Source organism: Bombus terrestris, chromosome 11, assembly GCF_910591885.1.
Source record: "Bombus terrestris chromosome 11, iyBomTerr1.2, whole genome shotgun sequence".
Lineage (NCBI taxonomy): Eukaryota > Metazoa > Arthropoda > Insecta > Hymenoptera > Apidae > Bombus > Bombus terrestris.
The window spans coordinates 2,383,952-2,410,391 of NC_063279.1; the positions used below are offsets into that span (position 1 = coordinate 2,383,952).

Here is a 26,440-nt window from a genome sequence, read left to right on the forward strand (position 1 = left end):
TACATTACTTTTCTTTGAAATAAAATATTTAGATATACTCTCGCAAAGGAATTCAATATATATATATACACACACACACATCATATATATATATACACATATATATGTATGTATATGTATATATTATTAAACATATAATATATAATATATATATAAATATGTGTGTGTGTGTGTGTATATATATATATATATATAGAATTATATCTTACACTCAATGATGCGTTTTGTGACAGAAAATTATGGTTTGCTATAATGAAGCTTGTTTACAGCACTGCGCATTCTAAAGCCTGCTTTTACAAATAAAAATAATTTCTTTTAGATGTACACATTTTTTGTACGTATACCGAAATAAGAAAATAAAAGAAAGTACTTTCTTTAAACGCAGATATATATACACACGCCAACTTTCTGATTCAAGAACGCAAAGACTGCACCAAAATATCAATGTACAAGGTTCTTAATAGAACTTTAGAAATCGGAAAAGGACATGAAGGAAAATATTAATAAAACCCTATCGATGGTGCGCCAGTAGTGTTAAATACTATTCTACATACACAAATATTTTATACATAATTTACATGTTGGTAAAACATATAGATTAAATTTTAACAACGAGATCATATAAAAGACTGAATCTCGATTTTAAAATTTAAACTATAACGAAAGTCGTATTGAGGATTTCAGCTACTTTTTAACCACCTTCCGAATTGACCACGGTTGGTCTTTAAACGTTTTTTCGGCGGTTGAGTATTCGATCTCGGAGAACTGGAACTTCTTAACCGTCTGTTGCTTGCAATCGTTACCGAGAGAATACTGTGGTCCATTTCAACTTGATCGTCGATCTTCATCATTCTAACAACTGGTTGAAACTCAATACTCGAACGTCTTTGTTCAAGTTCTGAAGTAGTTATAATTGTAGGGCTGACATGTCCCGATAATGCACAATCGACTTCAGAATCTTGTGTTTCCGATGACATGGTATCAGCTCGTCGTTTTGTACCTTTTATAGTTTGTTGCTTTTTACATGTAATACTTAAATAGGAATCCTTTTTACAATTCTCATCTTCGAACACTGTATCTGAAGATATGTCAGTTTTTCTCGTCCGTTTCTTCGCGCAAATCCGTTTTCGCGAAGTTACTCTGTTCCTTTTATATACATTACTATGGTGAAGGTGGTGATGGTGATGATGATGGAGGCGATGATGCTGTTCAATTTCAGAGTCAGAGTTTTCAGAATGAGTCTTTTGCTGTCTCTTTCTCGGTAATCCGTTAGTATTATGATGTTTCCTGGAAACAATTTTGGTCTCGGCGTCCTTTCTACACAATATCTCATGATTTTCGTGTTCTACACGAGATTCACAAGTTTCAGAAGATGTGTTGTCATGTTGCCGTTTCTTGATGGTTGCATTCGAGATAAAGCGACGTTCCGATATAGAATGAACATCTTTCCGAAACACGTTCTCGTGATTTTCATCGTTTCCGTGATCATTTTCTGTTATTTCTTCGATCTTCGACAAATTTTTTCTGATTCCATAGTCTTTGTTCAATATGAAATTCCTGTCAGTCTCGTTGCATATATCAGATGTAAGTGAACCTGTGCAGGATTCAGCATTTGTTGTATGTAACATGGAATTATCAGGAACCGCTATACTTACGTCTTTCTTCTCGTTTTCGTCGTGACGCGTATTAGAAGAAATATTCGAGGTATACACTTCGAATAAACGTCCGTCGTCCTTCCTCTGGCCAAAGCCTAATGACTGTTCATCTTGTGTGATGGAACTCGTAACGGACGTACCTATTTTAATATTACCTTCTTCCGTTAATCTATTAGACATATTCGTAACCTGCACATTACAATCCTTCTCGCTCTGCCCTATATTTTTCTCCACTAGGTTTTCCCTGTCACAGTTTATGTCTGCCAGAGGTTTGCTTTGGAGTCTTCTCTTCATTTTAATTCCAGGCCATCCTGTTCTATTTTTCCTCTTCTTTCTTCGTTTTAAAGGTGACTCGACACTTCCCTCACCACACTCGGAACTTGCGCATGATGAATTTTCTAAATAGTTTACGATATCGTGACAACTGTCCAATAATTCAAGCAAGTTTGGAGGTGGTCCTCTTGGGATATTTGGTTCATAAAAATTCAATTCAATCTGTGTTATATCTGGCTCGAATGATTCAATCAACTCAAAACTATCGTTTGCATTATTAAGCATCTCGTCGATACTTTTTACCATTTCTTTTAGATCTTCATCCACATCAGATTTCAACTCGGTTTTCTGATCAGGTCTGGGAGTATTTGCATGTGACCTGATGGATTGGCATTCATCTATCGTGTACAAATTCGAAGATTGTTGTTGCTGTTGTTCTCTTTTTCTTATAATTGTTGACATAATAGCTAATGTGGAAGCATGACAACGAGGACTTTTCCTAGGAGATCGTCCAATACAACCCATACTCCGTCCGCGACCTTTTCTTTTATTTTCCGCTCTATTCTGGTTTTTTATCAAAATTTCGTGAAAATTTTCAATTTCATATGGTAAAAGAAATGGCTTTTGTGAGTCCCCTTCGCTAAAATAGTGCCAAAATTCTGCTCCTTCATCTTGCCGCTGATACGTTTGATACCATGGTTCAGACTTTGGTACGGCTTCAAAAGAAAATTGCATTTTTTCAACCTCTGGTGAGGGTTTGGACGGATACACCTTTGCTATTTCTATACCTTTCTCGACAGTATTACCTTCTATTTTTTCCTGATTTTCCTTAATACCAGTTAGAGGTGCCTGATACCTTAATCTGCTACCAGGAGTTTCGAATTTGTAATAATCAACATTATCTTTGATCAGCGCTTCTGCTTGTGTCCGTCTTTTTTTTCTAGCTCGTCCCAAACTTAAAGAGTCTTGAGAATCGTCTTCGGTAGTTTCCGATTTTACAGGTGAACTAGAAGTTAAGAATGAGCTAGGGCAAATAGAATTGCCGCTATCGTTGCACTCACTTTCAGTATCCCTTGGTAATACGCTACTCTGTTCGTCATCGCTTATTTCACTCGAATCATCTCGTTTAAGTTCCCTAAACATAAAAGATTCTGCTTCATCGCTTAGTAATGATAGTTCCGACTTTCTTACACGTTTAAATCGTACAACGACTGGTTTCTCACTAGATGGCACTTCCTTCTTTTCTTCACTATCCCCATCCTTTTGAACTGTACATTGGGAATTATTGTTTGACAATACACTTGATCTTAACTTACTTCCTAACACTTCCACTTTATAATATGCACGATTATCTTCAATCAAACGTTCTTCAACGGACAATCTGTGCCGCCCTCTGACGCTCCGACTACCTCTTCTATTTGACTTGCAACATTTTGATTTCTCTTCTTTTGCTGCTTCGTTCTTTTCTGTATTATTCAGTGTTCTATTAATTTTCTGTTCATCCCTTACAGAATGGCCATTACAGATTGTGCCTGTATTGATATCATTGTGCTCTGATAACCTTTTTGCACTTGATGGAGTATTTTCTAACTGTAATTTGCAAGTCAATTCTTTTAAAGTTTCGTTTCCAGACGAAACTTTACAAGGTTTAATACGACTGTTATCATTTGTACTTAAAAGATTTTCATTACAACTATTTTTTATGTTTCCATTAATTTGATCATGATTTTTACTCCTTGTAAGAGTTTGTTCTTGTTTGATGCGTTCGGTATCATTTTCAATACTATTTTCTTCGTTATTACAATTTATTGTCCTTTGTATGTCCTGATTGTTAGTATCTTTAAGTTTGTTATATGTTTCACAATTTTTCTCATTACAACATTTTTCTTCTAATTCCGCCGAGAATGTTTTAATTTTGTATTCATTTTGCTTAGATTCTTTTAATTCGTCTTCTTCTATATATTTGTCTCCTGGTTCATCTTCTTCGATCCAAATTGTCCCTTTCGCTCGCTTTTTGATAGTAAAACCTTCGAATTCATCATAGAACTTCTCCGTTTTATCGGCTTCATGCCAGGGACTACCTTTTGATCTTAATAAATGGCCGCTTTCATGTCTTGTACGTGTACGTAAATTATGAGAAGAATTTAATCTTAAACTGAGATTCCGACGTGCGCCATTACGTTGTACCATCTTTATGTCTCCAACGTCAAAATCCCCTAAACTTTTTGCATTTCTATTAACCTTCCCTTCTGGCAATACTGTGTCATGAAGATTACGATCCCCATTGGAAAACAAATTGCAATCTTTTCTACAAAAGGGCAAAAAAATATTAAACAATACTTTAACACTTATTGTTAAAGAAATGATTTTATTATTAATATATTTTACGTACTCTATATTTTTTCCTCTGTTTAATTTTAAAAACGCTTCTACATTGGCTCCTGCATTGATCAATTTGTCCAAAGACAAGAAATTATCATCATTTTGAACAAAGCTAAGATGCTGATCGCTTTGCACATGTTTGGCCAGATCTCTATATCTAATGCGGCAAATTTCACAATAACCGGAAGCTAATTGTTCTGTTCTTCGAGTGCGGACAGTTGCTCGTGGTCGCCGAGTCATTTCTTTTTTCTATTCACATTCAATATAATGTTTTGCGTCTAACGATAGAACTTTATACAACATAAATATGTATATCAAACATTACCTCCTCTTGGTTGATAACCGGAATACCTTCCCTGTTTTCTTTTACTTCTTTCCCTAATTTTTCCAGTTTTTCTCGTCTCTTTGTATTGAAAGGACAAGAGCCTGGATCACCGTGAAAATTCAATGTTGGCCACACAGGTAGTTCAACAAATACAGGTCTAGTATTCCTACATCAATATGTCATTGTATATTAGAATAATTTGACGTATAGTTATAGAGATCTTATGTTAAACAACATACCTCTGAAAGGATTCAAATTTCAGATAAGGACCCTTGAGGTGTCTGACCTTTATATCTTTAGTTGAACTCTGTTGATGCGAGTGTCTTAATTGTTTCAAATAATTCGTGTCTTTAACAGATGAGTAGATTTTGTCAAGCCAAGACTGAAGTTTATCAATTGCCCAAATAGGAATTCCCCAATTTTGAGCGTTGTAGAGTGGATCCACGGAACACTGTTGTGGCTGTATCAGAGCACGCTCCAACATTGCCTCCACCCGCGATTTCTAAAAAATAATACATAGATTACAAAGCACAAAATTCAGTTGTATAAAAAGTAGAGGTAAAATTTCACTTTGACATGGTACTCACAGATCTTTGGGTAGTTTGACCCCGTAGATTGGTTGTATTAGATAAGGGGCATTCAGGACTAAAAAATGATGTTGGAGGAGTTGGCATGGGGGTTGGAGTTTCTAAACTCCTCAGCGAGGGAGGTCCCCCGCTGCCTCCACTGGCACAACCCCATTTATGTTTTTCAAAATTTATGTAACCAGTCTTGTCTACTCTGTCACTAATCACCAGGTCTACACTCCGTATTAAAAATAATTCTATTACCTAGAAAATTATAAATAAAACTTAAATAAGATTGCTAGAACTATAGATTAATTACGATGAATAATGTAAAAGTAAAATGAAATACAAAACAAATTGAGAAAGGTACCAAGACCAAAAGCGAAAAAGGTAGAAATAAGGAGAAGAAAATAGCAAGAACAAAGAAGAAAAGTTTGCCGGCTTTATAGTGATTGAACTCACGAGAAAAAAATTGGAAGTTGCATCTAAAGGATACGTAATGTGTGGATGCCCGGTGATAAGTGACCCGTTGACGGATGCACAAATACACACGTTTACATCGCGGTATGCTGACGTCAAACAATTTCGTGTTCTTCTCAAGCGCAACTAAGCGCACTATTATCAATCGAATTCGCAGAAGTGCGAGCCATGCGTATGTAGTTGGAAATCCTCATGTAGTTAACAATGGTTGCCGCATTGTTACACACCGTTCTAATATGTTACGAATCGCACAATCAAGACAATAACGAAGCACGTGGGATCAAATGAAGGGAATAATTCAAGGAATTTTTATCGGGAAATCAACTGAAAAGGATTTCTTGAAAGAAATTCATGGTAATGAAAATAATCAGTGAGTTTATGTTGAGTTACTGTCAAGCGGTCTTGAAACGCATGAAACCTTCACACAAAACAACTTCCTCGAACCACACTGTTTATCGGTTTATGAATTCACAAATATTTCGAACTTTGCGTTGTAAAATATTTAAAATGCAATTCACGGTACAGGGTTTGAAGGGAGAAGTTTGTCGAGATATATCTCAAGCGGTGAAACGAAAGGAAGGAGGCAAAGGAAAAGAGCGCTGGGACGCGCGACAAGATCGTTACTCGCGGGGGAGAACTGTCACGCACAAAATGGCCATTCGCCGTTAACAGCTTGGCAGACGAGCCTGGAGGCGGCGCTTTGCATTCTTGCTCGCTCTCCGCCGATGAATACTCTGACTAAATGAATACGGTAGCCTCGCTGAATACTTGAAAATCCTTTTTCCCTGTATTTTCGCGTCCATATTTTTTGTTTTTTCAAACCACAACACAACAGTTGAAAGCGACGAATCTGCCCCACTTCGCTTCTACTTCTCAGCTTTTCCTAAAGATGGCGTGACACGACCCGGTTTTTTAACGGTTGTTTGTCAACAGAAATATTTTACGAAAATCCTTCTGTACCATATTCAAAGTGTCCGAAATACAGTTTGCTTTTTAATATATCGGTGATTTTTAATTATTGTACAAGAGAAAACAATTTGTCAATAAGCAGAGAGTTAACAATTAAGCATGTTTCTAAATTATTTCATATTATCTCAACTTTTAAACTTTAACTAAAAATTTAAAATAGATATGAATAAAAAATATTATGAAAGAAATTAATTTTTCTGAAAATGACAAATCGCATCTTTGCAAAGTTAATATTAATAGGTTAAGTCATACTAGAAAACGGTGGAAAGCAAAGGAGAAGATAAATGTCACAAATATGAGCTAGAAACTAAATAAATGTGAGAGACATAGTGGGGATATATGTATGTCAGAAAGGAGTTACTACAAATACACTATGAGAAACTATACAATGAAGTAACAGCATATCATTCATATATGCCATCTACATATAACTAAACACTTACTCCTCCCAAATCTTTAATCTTAGCTTCTATTTTAGCTGTAGTAGCATGATTCTTGATATCCAAGTAAAACGTCTTTCCTTCCAATGATTTCAGTTCCTTTTTTGTACGAACATCTGAAATGTCACAGAAATGTCATAAGAAATTTTTATCTTTTTTCCTATACCTGTGATAGAATACAATTTTAAAATGCTATTAAAACGTACAGTTTTGAATAGATTTAAGTCTGTATCAGTTTTACAAAAATATCAAGATAATACATCATGTAAAAGAAGAGAATATGCTGATTAAAAATAAAATATCATATGTTCTTTTTATTAATAGACATATGTATATTACACGCAATGCGGAAAGATCATTCTATGCTTATATTATGTTAATATAATAGAAGAAATAATTTATGCAAATGGACGTTTTATTACGTATGTATATACATCGAAAGGAAATTGTTCATAAAAGTTCAATAATCTTAATTATCAATTGTTTCGACATAAATACAAATGTGTATATATGTTAGACATACGTGAGTGTTTGTTTAATTTATTTTCTCTTGATGGCTGCTTGTGCTCCTGATGTTGAATTTTGGATGGCGATACCATATCCTATGCTATGCACCGCACAGACAACAACGATATTTTACTGTACCTTTGTATTTTTACAACACTTTCCATTCTCAAAAACGTACCACGTATTCCCACAAATATTTCTTTACATATCTGTCAATTACATCTATTTATTTAGAAAAACGTAACCTATCAACTACAAATTACACCACAATTTTCATTTCCGAACTAGCAAATCCAACTTTTCTGAACCGTTCTGAACGTTTCCATGTACTGAAGTTGTGCACTCTAGATGATTATTTGAAAAATATACCGAACCATGATCATATAAACGTATAAGAATAGCCACCATAATAAAAGTTCCTGAATTTACATAGCCCGATATTTTTCATATTGAATGTTTTACAAAAGTTAAATATATTTCATTGTAATAATTAAAATATGGTTATTAAATGATTTTAATAACTACTGAATGAGTTACTCGATAATTTTATATTAGAATATCAGAATAAAATTTTCAATTTTTCTTTCTTTTTACCTTCTATCTATAAAAATTTTTTAAAAATTATTTAGATCGTTTTGTAAATTATGTGATATGTTATCATATCGTTACATACAAACATTTGATTTTTATTCTTATGTACAGAGCTTAATAACTTCAGTGTATAAGATTTTGAATCAATATTAATTTGTTTTAGACTAGATCTTTATTTGTATTAAATCCTAGCAGCTCTCTCTTTCACAGATGTTTTCACTCGACATTGAAAGCCAAAATTCAGATCATATGATTTACTCACATATTTATTTTCTTTGTTCATTGTTTTCCATTCATACTTAATGATTTTCACCTCGTAGTAGAGCTTTTTAAATTTAAGATATTCAAATTACTATTATTTTTATTAGTTATAATCTTCTTTATTTTTTTAATGGACAGTGCATAGGTAATGAATTTTATTTTAAATTCGTTATAAATTTCATAAAACACCGTGAAATTACAACGATTTAAATAAATTATATATGATAGTAGAATTGGCGTTCGTAAAATATTGACAACAATATTTTACATTGAATATTATCATAATATTTATACATTTAAACTATTCTATTTTTACATTTCTAATATGAAAGAATAATAAAATTTGTAATAGATTTCAATATTTTGAATTATGCATTATAATAAAGAGTCGAATAAAGACAGTTGAGAACCACTAAAGATTGTGGTGGATGTAGGAGAAGCACATTGAAACACATTTGTCAGTGATCGTGAAAGCGATTGTTGGCCGGGTGGATTGTTGTGATGGTCTGTTTGATTAAACGTGAACAATGTCTAATCTTTTACGAAGTTTGGTTTTCGGAGTGTTTCTTAGTCTCGCGAACGCCAACATGCCTCATCCATGGTATGAAACTTTACCCGCGGTGGCCTTAGATTACAAAGTTCATATTGATGCCGGAAAAGAAGATTGTTACTTTCAATATGTTAATGCTGGCGCTACTTTCTACGTAAATTTCCAGGTATATAGTTAATTTTCACACGGTTATTTCATAGAAAGTATTTTTTTTTATTCACTTATTCAAATTGAGGATCAGTATAGTATAATAGCAACGAATATTTTTCGTACAAGTTTAAATATGTATAATCTGATGATTTATCTGAATATATTTAACCATATGGTTCTATTCTTTAAGCGTAAATTCCAAGAGATTTTTAAATATTCGAAAAAAAGAGAAAATAAGAAAATTTTGAAGAATATTTGTAAATGCAGGTGGTACGTGGTGGAGATAGAAAAGCTGGTTTTGCAGTACGAAATCCAGAAGGTGTAATAGTTCATCCTTATCAGTGGCTTCCTAACTCTGATTATCAAGATACTGTGAAAAATGCTGGCTATTATAGTATTTGTATAGATAATCAGTTTTCCAGATTTGCTTCAAAATTAGTTAATTTATATATTACAGTAATCAGGTAATAAATACATATATGTATGTACATTTTAAAATATATAATGTTGCAAAGTATATCTTCTAATTATAGTCCATAATTTATTTACTTATTTGATACAGATACGATGAATGGGATAGATATTCAATGGAACTACAGGAATTAAATCTTTCTGTGGAAAACTTTACAGTAAGTATTTATTATTTTCATTTCAAAGCGTCAATTTGTTCATGATGTGTTTCTCTTTCCTAGTCTGCAATAAGTAATGTGGAGAAAAACATTAATGAAATGCTCCAAACTCAACATTTGAGCAGAAGTAGAGAAGCTCGAGATTTAAATTTATTATTGGATAATAATTCTTATGTCCAAATATGGTCTATTGTCCAAATAATTGTCATAATGGTAACAACAACGATACAGGTATATTTTGTAAGAAAATTATTTGAAGTGAAACCATCTAGATATTCTAGAGCAGGTATATAAACATTATTGATGCATTGTATCATTGTGATTGTGAGCGTGATTAACGAACAAATTCTTTGCGTTTATCGCGGGAGGGATAATGACGAATATACTGGATTGTTTATTTAGAGTGTAATAGAAGACAATCTATTTTGTTTAAGTTAAAGTTTGCTGTACTGTCAGGATACTATATTCTTTTTTTCTCAGAAAGAGCTGGAAAGCATGCTTTGTAAGACTGTACGTATCATGTCCTATTTTTACATAGACAAAACATTCCATTGATTGTTATAAATTATCCAAATATTAATTTCATTTGTTTTTTACTCTCAGGCTTTTAGCTAAAATATATGAAGTACAGTTATAGATTGGTGAGATTATTAGGGAACAGTTATAATAGTATTTATATTAAGACAACAAATAATAAGATACTTTTATTATAAACATGTTTTCAGTTTTGACTAATCCTTACATTTATTGTTATTTATGTGAGAACGATAGGGATTAGATTATTGTAGAATATCGTAAAATCTGATTTATTAAAAATTGCATAAATTAATAATCATCATTCATTTAATGAGTCGTTGATTGTTGTTTTGCTTTTCGTTGTAATGCGTTTCCGCTTAGCGTAAGAAAACGATGTCTCTGTTTAAGGTTTTTTGCACGAACATGTTCTGAAGCTACTTCTTTCGTATAATTGCCAGGAAACCAGCCCTGTTCACCATTTAACAATTTTCCTCCTTGATACCACCCATCTGACATTTTCCTAAACACGTTTATAATATCACCTAAAAGCAACTTTTGCGTTAATTGAAACGTAGGATCGGTCAAAGTAGATTAAGTAGTCTTTTCATAAAAAATATTATATACCTGGATGCAATGATAATTCGTCCGGTTGATTTGGAGAGTAATAATATAAAGCTACTACTTGAGGACAATCCCACACTTCGTAAAGAGTTTCTTCTGGCAATCCGCGTTTCGAGGATGAAACTGCTTCCAGCCATCTTTGTCTTTCTGTGTCGCTTTCACACGTTAATACATATTCGATCTGATGTCCAGAATAATTTTCTAAGAGCGTCAACAGCATCGCATTGCGTCCAGCAAATGGCGAGTCTTCAGGAACTGGTTCTAAAGCGATTAAACTTCTCTTACAAGTATCTATAACGGTGTACACTTCGTCGTGAGTACTGTGACATAGAGAAGAAGAACATACGTTATATGAAACAATAATTTTCTATTTTATAGCAGAGCAGGAGAATACTATTATAACGAAAGCTCATACTTAGATTTCTGTTTTGTGACTAGAAGAAGATCCGTGAGCAATAATAAATAAAGTGGCGTCTTGTTAAATCTTTTTCCAAACGTGAGTTTGTATTCCGCATCGGCTTTTGTCGATAGTTGTACGGTTGGTCCACTTTTAACCAAATGTTTCCCTTTTAATACGAGTGGTTTAATTTTTGCGGAATATTCCAATTTCCTATAAAAATAAAATTTCTCGTTTAATATATATACACATATATATAAATAAATAAGGAAGATTGAGATAAAACTTTCTTGGGCTATGTTAAGCCGTGAACATTACCGTATTAAATTTTCCATTTCGATTTCTTTCGCTGCGGTACTGGCGCCTTCGTTACATTCAGCAACGACATAACTTAAACTCGACAGAACTTTTTCCCAATGTGATCTATCTTCACATTCTACTGATAGTTTAGAGAGAACCGCATCGGCCAATAAAGGAAGCCTGGATTCACATACTTTTTAATAATTTACATGCTTTTGTCACGTTCATTCGTTATTCGACATGTGAGAAATTTTAATATTTAAACAGAATTTATTTTACCTCGTTATTCGCTGCATTGGTAACATCAAAAATGAGTGCAACGACAAACTTTGACAAGTCGAACGAGCTTCTATTTGCGATATGGTTTCTATAAATTTTGAACCTTTTCGTGTTCTGGAAAGATTAATCCACCGATATAACTTTATCGCCATCCGAGGGAATTATTTTCTACTTACCTTAAATCTTTAAGAGTCGTGTCTATGCTAACTTGATTAGAACAATACGCTACGTAAATATCTAAACATTTGTTGGTATATTTAAGCAACACGTCTGGCAAATCGTGCAACATGGGGTCGTATCTCCATACAGTTTCTAGTTCAGCTAAAAACTGTTCCGATGCTTGCAATACGCTAGGAATACCGCCGAACAGTTTATCTTTCTCGAGCGGAGTTAAAATTTCATCGAGTGAGGATTCGTTGAGAAATTCGTTTTTTAGGACACGAAGAGAATTCAAATAGGACGCTTCTGAAGTGAGAATCTCGAATTTCGCTTCTTGAACCTTCTTCTCCTCCGTACTTAGTCGTTCTAAAGAGTAAAACGTGATTTTGGATAGACTTTGGATAAAATATGAAAATTCAAAACAGCAACAATGTAACGTGTCGCTTACGTAAAAGACCATTATTTATGACTTGTGGTGTTTGGCACCACAACGTTCTATGTCCCGGTCTTGCCAAATCCGTAGTAGATCGCGATGGGATCATACCCTCGACCTGATAATCGATAATAGATAAATCATTAGACTGTATCGGAAGCATTTGAATATTACGAATGGTTTGTAATATAATACATTACCTCCTCGTAATCGTCTGAGCTGAAGTCGGACGCGATCCTAGCAGCAGCTGCTGCATAAAATTGATAGAGTGGTTCTTGATCGACGAGTACGCTGTAGTGGTCTAGAGGAATTACGTGAGAAATTAGAAAGATCAAGAGAGAGAGAGAGAAGTTTCAAACACTAACTTACCCATCTCGTCATTGGTATTGCTATACATTGGTTCCTCGTTTGAATTTTTGGACGTTGAGAGATCGTTATCGCCATTCGCGGAATCGATGTAACCATTTAAGTAAAAGGTTGAAAAAGGTCCGGTAACAGTTCTTTTAAAATGTCTGGCAAAACTAAAATATCTTCCTCCGTCTAAATTCGAATGATCGTTGGAGAATTCCTTATTTTCGTCGCAAGAATGACCGTCGTCAACCGTGGTTCTCTTTCGCATGCGGCCCAGACTTCCTTTGGTAATACTCCAAGTCCTTCGAAGCATCTTTATTCTTTTACCAAGAGTTCGAGTCAGACTAACTTCGCGCGGTGGTGGAGGATTCGGTCTTGTGGGTGCTTCCAAGTACGCGATCACTAATCGATCGGAATCTATCGGAATCTTTTGTTCCGTTTCGGTACTTTCGTATTCTCGCTCCCTTGTCGTCTCGTCGGTTGTCGTCTCCGCTTCCGAATCTGTGCAGAAGTCATCCGGCTGGAAGGAATGGAGACTCTCGTACGTGCTGTCATCGGATGTATCGTCTGTAAAACGTTAATGACTAAGTCAATGAAAAACGAGACGGACACGCGCCATGTTCCAACCTCTATCTTCCAAACTAGTAGGAAAGTGGTTTTTTGTTTTAATACGATTTCAAGGTAAATCATAGAATTTATTAAATCTCTTTTCTAGGATTGATTTTGATACACATGGAAAATCTTTTCTTCCCGTAAGACAGGCGGACAAACAATCGATAGAAATTCGTTGTTGTTTAACAGTATACGAAAATTTTAATCAGCGCAACTTCCTAAAATCTTGCAAGGACCTTCGTGAACGTAGCACGATGTTTCCTGCGTGTCCACGTCTTCGTCTAGGTCGATGACCCTCATCTGAACAAGACCCTGTGTTCTTTGTGGATCTTGTTGCATCGTTCGGTCCTCGCTCTCTTCTTTCTTCCATTCTTCGATATTCTGCGTACAGCCAACGAGCAACACCGATCCGTTGCCAAGGCTGACAGCCACTTAAAATCATCGTTCACGGTCAAGCGTTACTATGTCGTTTTCTTACCGCACACACGTGTACAAATATATATGTATATGGTGTGGCGTGATGTGGTGCGATGTGATATAACGTGGGTGTGTGCGTGGTGCTCGATATTTGTCCAAGTTTCAAACGTTAACAGGAAGATCGAGAAATCGAGAAACTAAAGAGGAGAAGGGGACAAGTAGAAGCCATGGTGCATCGGATGAATAAAGTGAAATTATTTCGATCGTGAGTCGCGTGTAATTTCTTTTTACTTTCATTTCTAAACACAGATCATCTTGTCGAACTTCCTGAATAACTCTCGCGATCGGATACTTTAAAAAGTATTGTTTGTTCAAAAGAATAATTAGTATCTACATATATATATATATATATATATACATTTCCGAACGAACGAACGAACAAAAGCGACGAAAGAGTTTTTTTTATTTCTAGTATCTGACTGGCGAGCAAATAAGTTGAGATCAGTCAGACAAAAGGGATACATTGTAAACGGTTTCGTCCTGTTTATGTCTTGGACAAACCTCGATTTTTCTAAAGTCTTTATCATGTCGTGTATAAAATAAAGTATCGTACGAAATAATCGACGTAATTTACCTTGTGTATTCGGTCGTTGGAAAGTTTTCAAGGTCTGTTTCATTTCCACGACATGTCGACTCGTTGCGGACGAGTCTCGCTTACGAATACCGATGGACGAATATCAAATTCGTGTCGGAATTAAGTAAAAGACTAAACAGGTAGCGATGATCAAGAAAGAATCGTATCGTTGTGCAATCGTCGAACGAAAAATCGTGCGAAAGTATAATAGAGAGTTCCGACACGATACGATAGGAAGTAGCGCGACGCTACACGACGCGACGCAAACAGCGCAGCGTCTCGGCCGTGACTGACACTGAGAGAGCGCAATACGCGCTTTCACCTCCCTCATCTGTGTGCTCGAGTCCGGTTTCCAGGCTGAATTCCTCGATAAAATATTTTCACGCGCATCGAATCATCGCCTACGTTCTGTCTATTTACTATCGTCCATCTCACTGTCCTAATCCTTACAAGATATTGATGAACCGCTTTAGGCATGGCCAATATGCCCGCGAAAGCGATCGGAAGGATCGATGCGGTCTCTCTTCCTTCTCAATTTCTCTTTTAATTCAGCAATAACAACTGTGTCAAACATTTCGAACAAAGAAAATTTCAATGGGCAAGTCTCGTTTAGATAGAAAATTCATGATCGGCCGATTACGTGCGACCGTTTGTAGATCGTCAGCGATGTTCGTTCATCGCGAGACATGTGCGATACGACAGGTAAGTATGTATTTAGGTAACTTTTACTTGGAGCAACCGACTATTGTTCCAGCGATATAACAGCACAATGCACTCCACAAGCTGTCTCATAGCCGTTGATTCCAGAAGTCTATTTCTTTCTTTTACTTTGTACGTTTTTCACTCTTTTACTTGAAGATTTTCAATCTCGAACCAACGAGATTATGTACGAAGGCAAAGGAAATCACAATCGATGGAAAATTTTCACTCCGTTCATTGCTGTATGTTTCGATTTTGAACATTATCTTGACATATGATTCGTCTAATTTAAGAATGCGAATAGCGCTGAATCAATTATATGACCAGCTTACTCTTGTTACTGTATATACCTACGTATACTATTCGCGTGTCGCGCGAACCAACGGAAATTTGTAGCGAATGTTTCATTTTACGCTGTCTAATACTTTTGAAAAAGAAAAACGACGTGTACATTCATCGCATCGAGCATCGAAGCCTCGTCGATGTTTCAATTCTTTGTGCTATACGAACTCTTAAATGGGAACAAGATATTTCTTGAAAATCAGTTTCATTGAAAATCTCAGAAACGTTTATCGTCTGTGAGATACGACAATCTATTTACGACATCGCGTTTCTACGTAAAATGCCTAAAGTCGATCGCTTGTTAAACAATTATAGAAACAACTGTATACCTGACATTACCGATATACATATAACGTAATTTCATCTTAGAATATTTTTATAATATTTTTGCAAAAACTTACCATGTAGCGTAGACTCGCATGGCTTCGACGACGAATTGAAGTCTTTCCTTGATATTCTGGATCGTTGTTTTCTCATCATCCGGGACCATCTCTGACCAGACCTTTTTCTACTCGAAACGACTTGCGTCTCTATCCTTTTTTCATCAAGAGAAAAACTACTTTCTAGAGAAATGATAAGAAAGTATTTTATCGTATTTGATCTTACTTACGACGTGTAGTATTTGTTTGCAAATTGAGATAGTCCGATCATAGGTGAATCCTCTAAATCCTCCCACTCGGATTCTTTGCCGCACATCCAACTCGATCCCAAGATCGAACCTATCGTAGAGCCGGTATAAAGGCTATTGACTCGCTCTTCGCTCGGTAAACCGACGTCATCATATACATCTTGATCGTTATTTGATACATCGATATTTTCGTCTACGCTAGAATATTCGTTAGTGACTAATAGTTCGCTGCTTTCCTGCTTCACTTCGTTATCGCAAGTTTCGATCTTGTTGTCCTTAAAATCGTCTCCTGCGCAACTCGGACCCATAACGTCGTCGTAAATATCATCGGAATCTTGGAAAGCGGTCGAAGATTCGCTGATACGATTCTCATTAACGTGTAATGCATTAGGCGTGCCCACATCGTCGTAATCGTCTTCCTAATTAATGCATTAATTATGCATTATTAATTAATTAATGCATAATTAATGCATTATTAATTAATTAATGCATAATTAATGCATCGCAACGCAACAGGAAAGAAACTGATAATTCACTATAAACAATCAAGCGATTACATTTCTTAAGATAAACAAAAACGTAATACGAAAAAGCTGAAATGCAAAACTGCCAAGACGTCGCGTTCTAATGCGACCAATATTTATGTATCAAATAACTGGCGAGCAAAGAATTAGAGAAACACGTCGATTCGCTAAACATTAATTCATCGTACACACGCATTGGATTATCACCTGGTTGTTAAGATTCAGAGGTCCAACGTCGTCGTATACTTCACCTACGGTGTCTTCGATGTTTTCGGTATTTTCATTGGGGATCGTTCGCGTATTCTCCAGAAGGAAATTCTTAGTCCGATTGCTCCAGAGAAAACTGGAATTGGCAGGTAATTCGGTACACGGCTCATACGCTAATTCGTACGTCGTGTTACTCCCCTCGCGTATATTTGCCCGATATTCGTCCGTTTTCACCTGCTGGCTTAACTCCAATAGTTTTGTCGAACGTGTTTGCAACTCGGATAATAACTGGCGTTTTAGGGTTTCAACATTGAACCCGTCGTTTCTTCCTAAAATTAGGAAATATTATGATTAAACGAGACGAAGAAACTTAAATGAAAATGATATTTAAATGAGAAAAGTAATCCCAAAAGAGAAAACGTACGTTTGGCTTTCTCATTTGATTTATCAACGACCGACGACGTTGCATCGAAAGTCGACTCCGCAGCAGCTGCGACGATCGACGACGACGATCGCCCGTTTCGTTTTTCAGCCATTGAATTTTCGTAGTTCGTTGCAACGAGAAGAGGTAAGGTGGCACACTTTTGCTCGTGCGTAATTACCACTTGCCCCAAACTAAATCTGATCGTGTTTTCGTTCGAAACCAGATTCGGATTCGTGGCGGACGCGATATGAACGAAATTCGTCGGCGAAGAGATTTTTAGATATTTCAATTCTTCCCGAGAAAGACTTCTCGATCTGTATCTGCCGTTGGAATTTATCCCTATCTTTGTATCTACCGATGATGAAGTTTTCAAAGAGTTCAACGATCGACTCGGAATACCTTTTTCCTTCTGCTTTCTCTTCCCTTTTTGTCCTTTTACCAGATATTCCGGTACGAAATGCAACACATTTTTCGCAAAATGTTTCTTCTTTTTCCCGCAGTTTGAAAATTCGTTGCTAAAGAGCAAACTTTTCGCTAACTTTCCATCCGAAAACGTTCCCACTAAAGACTGCCCGTCTAAGGATAGTCTCATGTCCGAATAACTCTTGCTAGCTAAATCATTGGTAGATTTAGATTTGACAAATACATTTTTCGTGCACGAAGTATCTTCCTCGTTCTCGAGACTCTCTTCGTCATCGTTCGCTTCTGTCTGAAAGTTGCAACACGCGTCCGTACCGATCACCGATTCTATTTTCTCATAATCGTCCGATGGAGATTCATTTTTGTCGTTTGTGGAACTCGCTGTTACGTCGTTCGCGATATAACAACAGTAACTGGAATTACGTGCAATTTCCCCGGCATAGGTTTCCTCGAAAATATCACTCTCCAACGCGCTATCTCTTATCAAAGTATCCTCGATATCGTTGTTATTGATCCAATTGCGTTGCAAACAGGCGATATCTTTTTTTAGATTAGGCTCGACCGCGGTGATTTTCAACCGCGTCTCTTGCGAGTCCGGCTTTGACGACGACGACGACGACAACGGCGATGCAACCATAAGGTATTTTTCATGTTGCTTCGATGAAGAACACGTCGCGTCGACCTGAACGAAACGTTTCACGCGATTCATTAGTTTGCGTATATATACCTACCTACTTATACTATAGTTAGGACATTTATAACGGTTTTGCGGATACGGTTTCAAGGAATACGATAAAAATCGCAATCCTAACTGTTTCAAAATAGTAACCGCCCCGTCGCTCTGCGAGTTGCAATTTCTAGAGAAATTGAAACCAGAGGAATTAGTTTATTCGACCGGAAGAACTTGATTTCCGACAAAGGCGCGTAAACGGACGAAAAAAGAAAAAAGATCTCGTCGGTCGGTAATTAACGGATGTAAGTACGAGGAACAAGGCGATAGTACGAGTACGATAAGATAACGAAGTGATTTCGAATCTGTTACCGAATCAGTCGGTCAGTAGAATTCAAACGGAATGGCTAATAACGATCGTTGGAAGCTAACAAGCTTCCAAGCCACTCCTTTATTAGCATCGTTTTAACTTTCGCGAACTCGCATCGCGACGGGATTCCAACTACCCCGTTCGTTGTGTTTTTTCAACGATTGTGAAATGACAAACGTGAAATAGCGCTGACGGTTGCGAAATTGCAATTTTATCGAGCTGAAAGAAATCGTCTGGAAGTTGAACACCTATTAAAGAACAATTAACGCGAACCTTGAAGCTGGATCTCTTGGCAATCGTCTCGGTATGAATTTTCCCCTGCTTCATCGACTCGTTCGTTGCTTCGGTCGTAGCGTGGCTATCATCGTTGATAGGTAACAATTGCAAAGGTAACGTCGCTCTCTTCAGAGCCAGACTATCGAGAGTCGCGTAAAGAATTTTCTCCGAAGTTGGAGATGGTTTCCGGTCTCCGTGGAGAAAACTCCTATTCGCAACTGGTACAATACTCATCTTTTCTCTTACTTTGACGTCACCCAGTGGTATCATATGTTAATTAATCATTACCGGTTCACCCAAAGAATCGTCATTTTGTCATGTTACTATTGTGAATACCTTTTACTTTCAAAGTTGATTTCTCGATAGCGATCACGCGAAAATCATAGTCCAACCGCATAATATCGTGTCGCATAATGAAGAAAGTCCATGGATGCGCTGTTTCGACGATCCAGCGATAACAAAAGGAACACGATCTGTTATCAGATACCGGCAAATATCCGTGTATGTTATTAGGAATTCGATTGAATTTATCTACCTTTTAACGAGTTTTTTGATGCTATGCAACGTGACACAGTAGTCGCTGCATACGTGACAGCAACAACTTTTTCTCCACTGTCAGCACAAATTTTTAACATAATACGATCGATATCATACGATGGCTGGTTAAACAACGTTGATATCCTTGATACGTAATGCTTGTTAGAGAGCAATCGCGATTAAACGAGAACGCGGTCTGACCATATCTTTGTCGACTATGTCGCATCGAATGCCGTAGAGATCACGATTCTCGGAATGAACAACTAAGCCTGTCTGCTGTTCCTTCGTAACGTGTAACATTCAAAAAGACACATTGCACGTTTTGTCGATCGTTCGTTATTCGATGCCCGTTTTCTCGAGCAATACGAAATACATATCACCGTTTATTAAATAAACGATAAACGCAATCGCAATAATCAAAATATTTTTATTCTCGTTGAATTTCCTTGTTCACGGTGTGTATTTTGTCCGCTTGCCGAGACACTTGAGATATTTCACACCAAACTTTCTGACTTCCCATGCTACTGTTACTCTTTGATTCTCTTCCCGTATTGTTTAATAAACAGTAAACAATCACAAAATCTGTACGACACTCGATGTAAAGAACTTGTATCGTTAACAAGGCCACGGATACATTTGCCGCTTACAAGTATATTTATACCGACGATACCGTTCATCGGATAAATCGCAAACACGATGACAGACGTGTCTGTCGAGCACTAGTGTTAGCTGGCCGCGTACTCTTCCGAGAGAGAGTAACACTGTCCCGATCGAACTGATCGGCGATCGAGTGACAAATCACGCATACTCGGTGAATTTTGAAACCACTTTGCTCTGACTACGCGCGGCCGCGATCCCGCGTACACGAAATCGGTCGTCTCCGTCGGTTTTCGTTGCTACTCGTCAACCATTCCCGTATTCTTCAAATGATTCACCCTCCCTGTTCTCGTAGCTTCATGAGTGCTATTTCTGTACTTTCGTCCCATGGCGTGTCGCAAATTTTATTCTTCGGTTTTAAATACCAACGAAATTATCCTCCTTGTCTTCCTTCCTTTATTACGTTTATCATCTAATCTCTTTTCGATATTCACACAATCAAATTGCTTCTATCCGATGCGCATCTATAAAACATCTAATTCCATATTGTCATGTATAGTTTCATCATCGTACAACATACGTGCTGAGAAATAGAATTCTCCGTGTAATCTGTACGATATGTTCGAGAGATTGAAACTCATTTCGTTCAGTTTCGAAATTCTGAAATTCAGTCTGAGCTTCGATGTACACATTGTCTTCGAACACGGCCCTGAGGAGCAGAGATTCTCGTGCACAGCAAAGTTAGGGAAAGGTAAAACGATGTATCAGGTAGTCAAGAATTTCTACATTCTTGCGTAGCTGAGTATTGGGTGATGATGTGGCAGGTTGGCCCCATTCTTTCCAGGCGGTTTTCGTTGACTTGGTCTCCCATCGCTGGACCGGACCAAATCATGCATATCATGACATTGCTTCTCAAAAGTAGATCAGCGAGCAACCATCCTAATTTATATACAAATTCGTTTTTAATTATTATAGATATAATTCGAAAAATTAGAGCTAAAGGCGCAAAAAATCGGTAAAAATTTACGATGTCAACAATTTGTAAACTATTGATAGTAAAATATGTATGAAATATATAAATCGACCTAAAAACATCGACATGGATAGATTATTATTCATAGATGTATGTGCGTACTAATTTTTTTTAAATCTTATATGTACCTCTTTTTATCATTGCCAGTTATGTAGCATAGTTGGTAAAAAGGTGGGGACTCCAGAAGCAATATTTAATCGATGCATAGGTAGATCCATTGGTCACTAGCAGTACTTAACCGAAAGCTACCATTAACTGCTAAAAAGGATGTCTCTTGATCAGGTAATTACGATTTTTTTTATTCAATACTTTTCGGCGCGTTCGGTTTCATTTATATAGCTATATTCGGCAAATAAATCATCATGTATTGATACAAGATCGGATTGTATGATTGTAAAAAGCAGAAAGAAAAATTTGTTATAATAGTTGTTGTTGTCATTTGTGATAGATAGTTAATGCTTAAGATTGCTCAGTAGGAAGAAAACGAGAAATTGTGATTTACGTAAATAATATATTATCAATTTCATTCATTTACAAGAAATTTATTTCCTAACGATATTTTCCTACTAGATAACGTAATGATTCAAAGGTGAAATTTTGTGCAACGTCATAATTTGTCTTCCATTATTCAGTAATGTCTTGTGTGTGTAAAAGGAAATACGAAAATTAGATATTAAGGAAAATATAGTTGCGAGCATCTGCAATAACTAATATGACTAGATAGTACATAATTGTATATGTGATTTTGTAGAAATTCGAACAAGCAGCAGAAGCTGTAAAAGCTCTTACCAAACGTCCTACTGACGAAGAATTTTTAGAATTGTACGCGTTGTTTAAACAAGCAACGGTGGGAAATATAAATACCAGTGAGTTATTACATACATGTTTAATACATATTATACAAGAAGTATATGGATTATGCTTATCTTACTTGGTATAAAATTTTATGCAATTATTTTATTTATGTCATTTCATTATTTCGTACAGCGAGACCTGGTATGCTGGATTTAAAGGGGAAAGCAAAATGGGACGCATGGAAATCGAAGGAAGGCATGTCTCAGAACGATGCGAAAGAAGCGTACATTAAATTCGTGGACAAATTGTTGGAGAAGTATAAATAAAGTGTTTAATTATTTTGTTATTCAAATACGATGCTGTATTATATCGATGTATGACTTTATATGATTTATATTTTGAAATAATATTTTGGAATAAAATAGTTATTTTGAGTTATATCTAAATTGTTCTTCTCCCATCTTTTAAATTTTAACTATTAAATTAGGCCCGTCTTCGATTATATACTTTTAAGATATGACACTTATGGGTTTCATATTTATAAATTCCCGCGCTTGAAAATGCGAACTGATTAGAAAATGTCCACTGTATGTCGTTATAATCGTGTTCTTCATTTCTAAAGTCGTATACGATCTATCTTTCCTTTTTCATTTGTAAACAAATTTTAAAACAGATCTTCGCGCGTTGATCTCATTAAATTATGAGTGGTTACATTATGTGATGTATAAAATGCACAAGATATAAATTTGACGTATAAAAAATCTTAATGCCTTAATGTTCGATAAATCTGACGTTACGTAAAAATGATCATCTCAGCTTTAGACAAAGACACAGTGAAACTAATAACTACCACTCAAGTTATAACTTCGATATCTACTGCTGTAAAAGAATTAATAGAAAATGCCTTTGATGCTGGTGCTAAAAATATTGAAATTAACTTGGTACTACATTAATTTTCTTATTCAGAGCACATTTTGTTCTTTAATAATTACATCAAAGTATTTAAAAATTTTTATATAAAGTTCATATTTTTAAAAATGTTAGATAGATAATGGATGTACATTAATAGAAGTAAAGGACGATGGATGTGGTATTTCAAAAGTAGATGCTCCTTACATGGCTTTATCATCTTATACATCAAAATTGTCTAGTTTCTCTGATTTAGGTATGTAGTTATAATACGAAGAAAACATTTATGTAGCACTGCGTAATATGATTTTGCATTTATAGTCATACTATTATTTGTAGAATCTTTAGAAACATATGGATTCAGAGGTGAGGCTTTATATGCATTAAGTGCAGTATCTGATCTTACAATTATATCAAAAACAGAACAAGATGAAGCAGCTATATCTTATACTATAGATCATAATGGTCATATCATAAATTCAGAACATTGCCACAGATCTACAGGTAGCAAGACAACTTCAAACATTTTGCTTCAAATTTTTTAAATATACATTTATATATCTCTTTTTAGGAACAACTGTACAAGTTAAACAATTATTTAAACAAATGCCAGTGAGAAGGCAAATAATTACAAATTTAAAAAAAGCTAATCAAGATATTAGAACTTTGGAGACCTTAATAAAAAGCTACGGAATATGCAAATTTAATGCACGAATAAATTATAAAGTAAATAATAACATAATATTTGCAAAACCTAGTATAAGTAATCTTGAAGAAGCAGTTACATATACTCTTGGTAAAAAAATAACATGCTGTATGAATTGGATAGATATTATAGATACAGATGTAATTATATACAAAATTTTATGTATTTAATACTTTATTTAATACTTTAATATATGAAAGTATATGTTTTAGATTAAAATGAAAATAATGGTTCCTTCAAAGATGACACAAGCAACTGAAGTGTTACAATCTGGAGGACAATATATTTTTGTGAATGATAGACCAATTAAATATAAAGAATTAGAAAAGGTATATACCTTACTTAGCTTTTCTTTTAATTAGATGACGCAGTTTCAAAGAATTCAAGAGTTATTTCCAGGTAGTGATTAAAATAATTTTTGAGGCATTAGGACAAGAATCGTCATTAAGGAAGAAACCAATATTTCTTGTATATATTTTAATAAATGCAGCAAACATAGATGTTAATCTAGAACCAAATAAAACTTCTCTCCTTTTTAAAGAACAGGTAGTTATATTTGTAAAAATGGTTAATTATATACTTTTTTAAGAATTTATATGATGTATATTATGTGCACAGAACGTGGTTATCAATATAATAGAAAAATATCTAGAAAATTTTTATGGAATACAAAGAGAAACACAACCAGAAAACAATTGTGAAAGTTCATTTACCGATTATCAAGATAATACGCAAAAAGTAAACATTAACAATACTGAAAATGAGGAACCTGCATGCAAAAAACGAAAATTACGCTTAGAAGGAAATTTTGATAAACCTATCGAAAGGAATATAAATTCCGATGAAAATGTAATAAATAATTTAAATTCTACCGAGATTAATAATGTCGAACATAAAGGACGACCGCAAGTTTCAATAAATATGCAAATTTGTGATGACGAAAGTGCTGAAAAACATGGAAAAAAAGTAGATGACCTCAATATTCAATTACCATCTCTAGATTTAAGTGAATCAGATTCAAATGAATCACAGAATTTTGCATTGACTTATTCTAATAACGATATTTCTCATAATTCAGTGTTAGTATCTATAATATAGGATAAAAAATATAATCTAATTATTTTTAATATGTTTTTTACTTTGTATAGTGATAGTAATACAAAAGAAAATACAGAAGATACTCCACCATTTGAACTAAGTCCATCATCTGAAACATTCAGTCAGTTACCTATAGTAGATCTAGGTGAGGATTTTGTATTGTTCGATTCTTCTAATACAAATGCAGATGAGAAAGAAAATAAGATAAAAAATGCAGAAACAAACACTTTGCACGCAGAGAATAAATTGGATATGAAAAAGTCAATTACATTAAAAGAATGGAGTAAAGGACACGTATCTGGATTGAAGGTAAGATTTATATATATTAAATATAAATATATTAAAAAGTGGATTTTTACAGGGAGGTACGGATATAGAATCTTACAATTATACAAGATCAAAGGAGTCACCAAATATCAATCCACATACAAATTTATGTGCAGGTTTTCTTAAATTTTCAAAATATGCCAGGTCAGAAGGTAAAAGTATTTAACATACATAACTTAATTTATATACGAAATATACATATTAGATCTGTATTCTTATTTTTAGTGATAGAAAAAGATTCTAATATGACAGCACCTCAAATTGCCTATCAAATAACTAATCTTTGGAAAAAGTTGTCACCTGAAGAACGTGGATACTATAGAGACCTGGCACATGATGAGAAATCAGAGCACAATAAAAGCAAACTGGAAACAAAAGAAAAATGTATAGTAAATATTAATAAAAATAAAAATAGACTATTAAAAGCATTGGAAAAAATGAAAACAATGAATATGGAGAAAAAAGAAAATTTAGTCATGAGAACTACTGTATCTTGGGATATAGATTTAAAAAAAGTTACTGAAAATTTTCTAGATAGGTAATTATTGGAAATTGTTATGCATTAATGACACTATTATTTAACATTTAATATAAACATTGCAGTCCTCCGTGTGAAAATACTGACGTTGTTGTTGTTGGATTATTACGTACAAATTTATGGGTTGTTTATAAATCTGCACATATTTGGATTTTAGATGCTGAAAATCTTAAAAAAAAATTACATATAACTGATATGAATGAGAATGAGGTAAATTAGACAATAGCACATCGAATATACAGTGTTATTCGTATTATTATTCTATCTGGTTATTTATTATATAAATTTTTTTCTTTTATAGGATAATGCTAAAAATATAGAACAACTTTTACAACAATGGTTTTCAATAAAAAATGACTTATCTTTATTACATCCTATACATTCATTAACACAAATCAGTGATACTCTTTAGCTTAAAATATTGTAAACATTATTTAAATAATAACCCTGTTAAATTTGAAATATAGATGTTTTTTTATTTTTAAGTTTATCTAACATTTAACGTAAATATAGCTAGTAGTTTATTATAACAAACCTTCATCTGCTGAGTGTAAGCGTAATTCATTATATTATATTATATTACATTATATATTAATCTTTAATATCTTTTTCACATTTAATTTATTAAAGACACACGATAATGGCGATTGGCGATAGTGAAGATATCACCATAAAAGAAATTCTGATTGGTCAATATGTATGAAGTGCACTAAAATATTTTACTAAACATGTACATGAGTTTCCGTTCTAATTAAAATTAACAATTCTTTTGAATAAAAATGAACATTCCTTGATTATATAAAAATCTTGTTATACAAAAAGATTTATATATTATAATTACTA

At 34.7% G+C, this 26,440-nt stretch overlaps 5 protein-coding genes and 1 long non-coding RNA gene across 15 annotated transcripts; 4 read left to right on the forward strand and 2 right to left on the reverse strand.

Annotated features, from left to right (window-relative positions):
• Window positions 1-341: 341 nt before the first annotated feature.
• Window positions 342-7,929, reverse strand: LOC100646511. Of its 5 annotated transcripts, XM_012313225.3 has the most exons (8): window positions 7,614-7,929; window positions 7,094-7,206; window positions 5,223-5,465; window positions 4,875-5,137; window positions 4,636-4,801; window positions 4,321-4,559; window positions 1,656-4,236; window positions 1,314-1,594 (listed from the first exon to the last, which is right to left on the reverse strand). In XM_012313225.3, the coding sequence occupies exons 1-8, from the start codon at window positions 7,687-7,689 to the stop codon at window positions 1,544-1,546; spliced, it is 3,732 nt and encodes a 1,243-aa protein (XP_012168615.2). In that variant the 5' UTR covers window positions 7,690-7,929; the 3' UTR covers window positions 1,314-1,543. The 5 variants fall into 5 exon arrangements, with proteins under 5 accessions (XP_003398763.2, XP_048266089.1, XP_012168614.2 ...); XM_003398715.4 differs by having other exon boundaries at window positions 342-4,236; window positions 7,614-7,928; XM_048410132.1 differs by lacking the exons at window positions 7,094-7,206; window positions 7,614-7,929 and adding an exon at window positions 6,330-6,621 and having other exon boundaries at window positions 342-4,236.
• LOC125385951 lies at window positions 5,895-6,682 on the forward strand. The gene is made up of 2 exons (XR_007225743.1): window positions 5,895-6,035; window positions 6,207-6,682. It is a non-coding gene; the product is annotated as an uncharacterized LOC125385951 (long non-coding RNA).
• Window positions 7,930-8,689: 760 nt separating the features above from the next.
• Window positions 8,690-10,492, forward strand: LOC100651213 (transmembrane emp24 domain-containing protein 5). The gene is made up of 4 exons (XM_003398752.4): window positions 8,690-9,165; window positions 9,417-9,613; window positions 9,712-9,778; window positions 9,842-10,492. The coding sequence occupies exons 1-4, from the start codon at window positions 8,977-8,979 to the stop codon at window positions 10,070-10,072; spliced, it is 684 nt and encodes a 227-aa protein (XP_003398800.1). The 5' UTR covers window positions 8,690-8,976; the 3' UTR covers window positions 10,073-10,492.
• Window positions 10,493-10,568: 76 nt separating this feature from the next.
• On the reverse strand, window positions 10,569-21,488 carry LOC100651089. Of its 4 annotated transcripts, none has more exons than XM_012313221.3 (16): window positions 21,353-21,488; window positions 19,055-21,130; window positions 17,322-18,423; window positions 16,898-17,226; window positions 16,149-16,585; window positions 15,940-16,073; window positions 13,683-13,877; window positions 12,853-13,401; window positions 12,684-12,784; window positions 12,499-12,601; window positions 12,068-12,416; window positions 11,892-12,005; window positions 11,631-11,792; window positions 11,331-11,525; window positions 10,919-11,235; window positions 10,569-10,836 (listed from the first exon to the last, which is right to left on the reverse strand). In XM_012313221.3, exons 2-16 carry the CDS (start codon window positions 19,325-19,327, stop codon window positions 10,622-10,624), a joined length of 4,575 nt encoding a protein of 1,524 aa, XP_012168611.2. In that variant the 5' UTR covers window positions 19,328-21,130; window positions 21,353-21,488; the 3' UTR covers window positions 10,569-10,621. The 4 variants fall into 4 exon arrangements, with proteins under 4 accessions (XP_012168611.2, XP_012168612.2, XP_048266567.1 ...); XM_048410610.1 differs by having other exon boundaries at window positions 10,719-10,846; XM_012313222.3 differs by lacking the exon at window positions 13,683-13,877.
• Window positions 21,372-22,457, forward strand: LOC100651337 (acyl-CoA-binding protein homolog). The gene is made up of 3 exons (XM_003398753.4): window positions 21,372-21,506; window positions 21,976-22,090; window positions 22,212-22,457. Exons 1-3 carry the CDS (start codon window positions 21,492-21,494, stop codon window positions 22,343-22,345), a joined length of 264 nt encoding a protein of 87 aa, XP_003398801.1. The 5' UTR covers window positions 21,372-21,491; the 3' UTR covers window positions 22,346-22,457.
• A 114-nt stretch (window positions 22,458-22,571) lies between these two features.
• Window positions 22,572-26,059, forward strand: LOC100650851 (PMS1 protein homolog 1). 3 transcript variants are annotated; one of them, XM_003398750.4, is made up of 12 exons: window positions 22,572-22,960; window positions 23,064-23,184; window positions 23,268-23,432; window positions 23,500-23,774; window positions 23,847-23,963; window positions 24,034-24,180; window positions 24,253-24,713; window positions 24,783-25,041; window positions 25,094-25,211; window positions 25,285-25,597; window positions 25,663-25,807; window positions 25,899-26,059. In XM_003398750.4, the coding sequence occupies exons 1-12, from the start codon at window positions 22,823-22,825 to the stop codon at window positions 26,007-26,009; spliced, it is 2,370 nt and encodes a 789-aa protein (XP_003398798.2). In that variant the 5' UTR covers window positions 22,572-22,822; the 3' UTR covers window positions 26,010-26,059. The 3 variants fall into 3 exon arrangements, with proteins under 3 accessions (XP_003398798.2, XP_012168610.2, XP_048266568.1); XM_012313220.3 differs by having other exon boundaries at window positions 23,500-23,654; XM_048410611.1 differs by having other exon boundaries at window positions 22,835-22,960; window positions 23,042-23,184.
• The last annotated feature ends 381 nt before the right edge of the window (window positions 26,060-26,440 follow it).